The sequence below is a fragment of the Egretta garzetta genome, unplaced genomic scaffold, assembly GCF_000687185.1.
Source record: "Egretta garzetta isolate BGI_Z169 unplaced genomic scaffold, ASM68718v1 scaffold163, whole genome shotgun sequence".
NCBI lineage: Eukaryota > Metazoa > Chordata > Aves > Pelecaniformes > Ardeidae > Egretta > Egretta garzetta.
The window spans coordinates 3648431-3653411 of record NW_009259308.1 but is presented as its reverse complement, the minus strand read 5'-3'; the positions used below and the strand labels follow the sequence as shown (position 1 = coordinate 3653411).

The window sequence follows — 4981 nt, the reverse complement described above, 5'->3', positions numbered from 1 at the left end:
AGCTTGTCCAGGTCTCTCTGGATGACATCCGGTCCTTCTGGTGTGTCAACCGCACCACTCAGCTTGGTGTCATCCACAAACTTGCTGAAGGTGCACTCGATCTCGCTAAGTCATTGATGAAAACATTAAACAGCACCGGTCCCAGCACGGACCCCTGAGGGACACCACTCATCACCGGTCTCCATCCGGACATCGAGCCATTGACCACTACCCTCTGGACATGACCATCCAGCCAGTTCCTTATTCACTGAACAGTCCACCCATCAAATCCATAGCTCTCCAATTTAGAGAGAAGGATGTTGTGGGGGACCGTGTCAAAGGCTTTGCAGAAGTCCAGATAGATGACGTCTGTTGGTTTTCCCTTGTCCACTGATGCTGTCACACCATCATAGAAAGCCACTAGGTTCGTCAGGCAGGACTTGCCCTTGGTGAAGCCATGCTGGCTATCTCGAATTACCTCCCTGGCCTCCATGTGCCTCCTTTCTACCCTTTTTGAAAATGGGCACATTTCCCTTTTTCCATCCCCTGCTTTTGCTAATCTGCCTTAACTTATCAGTGAAAGAGGGTATCTACAAGATGGAGTTGTAAGGAATTTAGGCTGTCTTGTCAAAAGAGAGACTCAAGCCCAATATGGCTTTAAACAAAAGTGAAATGACAAATTGTGGTAGTCAGAACATTGAACCTATGTGTGAGCAGCCTGTTCGGGACTTTGCGATCAGCAGATACTGGGTGTGCTGGGCATACTACATGCATGTACACAACTACAGATATACATACAGAATTATTCCAGCATTTTCTGATTCTACAGACATCACAACAGATGGTATATCCAATATCCAGATAGTTTCCGTCTCTGTGAGGTAAATATCCACTCTCCTATCTAAGTCTTCTGTTGTCAGTTCTTCTTTTATCTCCTCTTGCTTCACCTGCACATCTGAAAAATTATATGAGGTTAACAAGCAAGACCTTTTCTGCTCTAAATATAAAAGAAGACAAATTAATTCTAAAAGTATTGTAGCAATCAGGAGCCAAAACTTGTGAGGCACTGAGTTCCTTTGAAGTTCTGGGTATCTCACATTCACCGACTGCAGTGTCTCACAGATCACAGTGCTCCAAAGAACAGTTTAAATCTGTAATTATACAGTGTATGTTCTTTACCAGATAAGCTAACAGTTGCGTCTCGTTGAGGGCCAGGTTCTACTGTTTCATCTAGTATGGACTCAGTTGTTGATATGTTTGATACAGAAGTATTGCTGCTTCCATATGCCCTTAGTAACAAAGAAATAAGCAGAAATAGTATGTGAGAGTCCAGATGTCGGTTAGCAAAGCACTACAAAAATAGCAGTGTTGTTATCAGGATAAACCACAGAAGACTAAGAGCATATACGGTGATGCTTGCATTGTAAAGAAAGTCACAGAAGGCTTAGGAAAGAAAATAATGAAATGGTTTGAAAATGGCTTACAAAGGAAGAGTTCCTCTGACAGCATATCCTGAGGCATTAAATAGCTGATGGAAAAGAAGCTGTTGAGCTCTCAGATTCATTCTTAGCATATAATAATGTGAAGTGTTGGCTACCTACTGTGTGATAACGCATACCCACAGATAGCACTCTTCTCAACCAGAATTAAGATCCTTTGGTGCTTTGCGCCTGCTGAAATGTCTTTGAAATGCACAAGAAACTCATCTGACGGGATTAGCTTGTTAACAAAGCAGATAATGTTTACAGAGGGGATAGCTGTGATAACTAGGAGTAAAACTCAAAACTTAGGTACAGTTGGGAGGTTTGTCAGCAGATTTTCTCTTCCTCAAAAGCTAAGTGTGAGCAATTATAAATATACAAAAGGCATTTGAAAAAGACAATTTTCAAGATTTGTATTTAGAATTAAAGTTAAATCATTTAATTTTGTTTTATAAATTAAGAGCTCTTGTCTCCAAAAAGGACACATTTATTTTTCAGGAGATACCTTGTATTTTTAAGTCATTTTTTTTGTGTATATTTGCTCCTGGTTAATATCACTGCCTCTAGGATTATCCCTTATGATAGCCACCCTTGGAAATGTGACGAAAAGATAGTTCTCAAAGAGCGATCTCTTTTGCTCATAAATCACAATGGCATTAACTTTGACAAAGAAAACAGTAAATAATGCTTTTCTTGTGGGTTTTTTTTTCCAGTGCTGACTTTACTAGTCATTTAGTCCTTTTGATTACATAAATATCAATGCCACTCCATACAGTTTGAATGTGCACACACCATTGAATAAGGTGATGTGGTTCTTTATTTTTCATTTTAAACACGAATAGTTATTTACCTTCTTTTGCATGACTTAATTGAATTTGTCAGCCTGAAGACAAAACGGCTTAAGTCCATTGACTTTGTTTATTCCCTCTGTACCAAAGGTTTGTTAATGAAAGCTAGTAAGTAGTGAAACACATAACTTAGCAGTTTTAACTCAAAAGTTTTTGTATAAGAACATTTTTTGAAATGGATGCACATAATCACACAGAGGTAACTTGCTTAAATTCATTTAAAAGAGGATTCTTATTATGTGAACGATATTTTGATATTTGAACTGAAGGAGTCAAGTTTGTAAAAAGGATTGTCTGTACCGAATAAGTATCATTAAAACTGACACAATACTTGAAAATAAATGTGTAATTCTTCAGTGAAACCAGACCTTTCATTTCCAAAGCATTTTCCATACCCACAGCTAAGCAGGTATGTATATATTCCAGTTTTTGAAAAAAACAAGCTTGGGAAAGGCAGAGACCATCTAAGTAGCTGAAGGGAGTATATTAATGAGCTGCAAATGCCCCTTCTCAGCTGTACAGCCTTGCTCAGGCAACCAGAACACAACCTCCTCTACCTTTGAGACAGCGTTTTGTCATGTATCTGTCTACAGGTTCTATCATAACTTCATATGCAGGTCTAACCACTACAAAACCTGCAGTTTGGATGTCTACATTTTTGAACTGTGAGATACGCATCACCATCTCTAAAACCAGTCTATTCTGGTATGTTACGTTAAAAAAAAAAAGTGGTTTAGGAAAGGGAATTTGAATAAAATTAGCAATATTACAGGAGTGTGTGCTGCAGTCTGCTTTCACCTGCATGTATCAACATTTCAGCAGTAGTTCTGACACAGCCACAAGTACTGAGAGGTTCCATTTATTCTATTTGTTACTATTCCTCAAATTTTAAATGACAACTATGATTGGCAAGTTTATGCATTTTGACAACAGAGTATAATTACTAGCCCTGCACAATTATTCCAGCTCCCAACCTCTCTGAAGAGCAGATGTGTGGCCACTGCAGGGCAGGAACTGAGACAGGATTTAAGAGACAGCATATTGACTTACCTTGAGAAGTAAGCTAAACTAGCATTTACTCCTGATGTCTGATGCATGGAAAAAGAAGAGAGAAAAACAGATCCTGTGGCTCCAAAGTAAGCACTTGATGCTAAGAGTTTGCCTTGCTTGGGTACAACAGTATTTGGATCTGAATGGCAGAGTGGATGAGGTGTCACATCCTTTCCTTCATCATCAAAAACCTAAAGAAATATTTAAATAATGATAATCGTTTCACTGCATTCCCAAAGCAAGCAACAGTGATGACACTTGCAACATTTTATCTTATCTGTAACAAAAAGAAGATCCTGATCCAGACAGGAACCTGACAGAACAGGTAGGTAATCCCTCTCTGCAAAAGGTGCCTAATGTACACCAGGACAGGGGCGAGGGGGGTTTTTTTTTTTAGGGTTCAGCTTTGAGAAGGCTGTCACCTTTGCTCAGGACTTCTTTGGAACTCTCTTCATAGAAATGGCTGCAAAATACCTAGAAAAACTATGTTTATCTCCTTGTCATAGCCACTTCCCCTCCTTGGTCAACCCTGATGTCTCTTCTGACTTATTTGTTCTATAAGGACAACCAAGAGTGGCTCACTGACTGTAGCTATTTGTGTCAAATTAGCAGTACAGCAAAAGCAAGGGGAGAAACAACTATGCATCTTTTTTTATTGCACCGGTCAAAATATTTTATTGTAAGAAGGTATTCAGTAAAGTCTTTAAACAACTCAGATTATGTTGTGGGAATCTTCTGTTCTTTAGCTAAAGACATATGGGTGCTACAGTCAACATATTTCATGTAGATTTGAAAGCAATTAGTTCTCAGATTAGGAGGAGAGCTGTTACTGTGATTTTTTTATTATTATTCTTCTTGCAGGTTGTTTTTGGACACTAATCACCATCATTTCAGAATGGATTAAGCTCTTGGATCATTTTCTTTCTCCATAGCTCTTCAGACATGCCTTTTCTTCCCTCCTCCCTCTCCCGCTTCCTTTCTGACAACTTTTAACACCTACAATAACTCACATTTAAAACTTTTTAGAAATAGTGTAAATGGCTTCTCACCCGTATGGCATACTTGTTACCCACGAGAGACCCCCTGTCCACAGCTTTGCCATCAGAAGTTGTGGATTGGCTTCTGCAACTCACTGCTCTATTTGCGTAGATGCCACTTAAGATGCTCGCTCGTCTTTGGCTAACAGAACTTGCTCCTGATCCTTTCCTTACCCTGAAATCAGCCGTAGGAGTTCCATTTCAGTCAACAAAATATGAGCAACCAAATACGATCACCAAATGACTTGTCCCTTAACTCTCATGAATGGTTTAAAAGATTTAAACCATTCGGTCTTGATAATCCTGAAATAATGCAATTCCTTCAGAAAATCTCTGTTCAGCTTCTCAGGAGGCTTTCTTAAGCGGTGATAGGAGGAGTGAGGTGGGCAGGGCTGGGTGCAATGCCTGCTGTAAAATAAAAGCCTAAAGGACGTTTTACTGATATTTGGTTCTCCGGGGCTAAGCTTACGAACGGGAACCGGTGTGGCAATAAAAGGGCAAGATATGCAGCCTGTGGCTGCGTGCGGGGCCGGTTATACCGGCACGCTGTCGCGCACTGCCGCCGGCTCAGACCGGGACACCGGCC

At 40.0% G+C, this 4981-nt stretch overlaps 1 protein-coding gene across 1 annotated transcript in view; it reads right to left on the bottom strand.

Moving 5' to 3' along the window:
• The window catches only part of DNAI4 (dynein axonemal intermediate chain 4), a 19651-nt gene extending 15056 nt beyond the window's left edge, over positions 1-4595 (bottom strand). The window contains 5 exon segments of the mRNA XM_035891747.1: positions 778-934; positions 1159-1263; positions 3426-3549; positions 4408-4495; positions 4570-4595. Coding sequence (XP_035747640.1) covers positions 778-934; positions 1159-1263; positions 3426-3549; positions 4408-4495; positions 4570-4595 — 500 coding nt within the window.
• Positions 4596-4981: the final 386 nt, after the last annotated feature.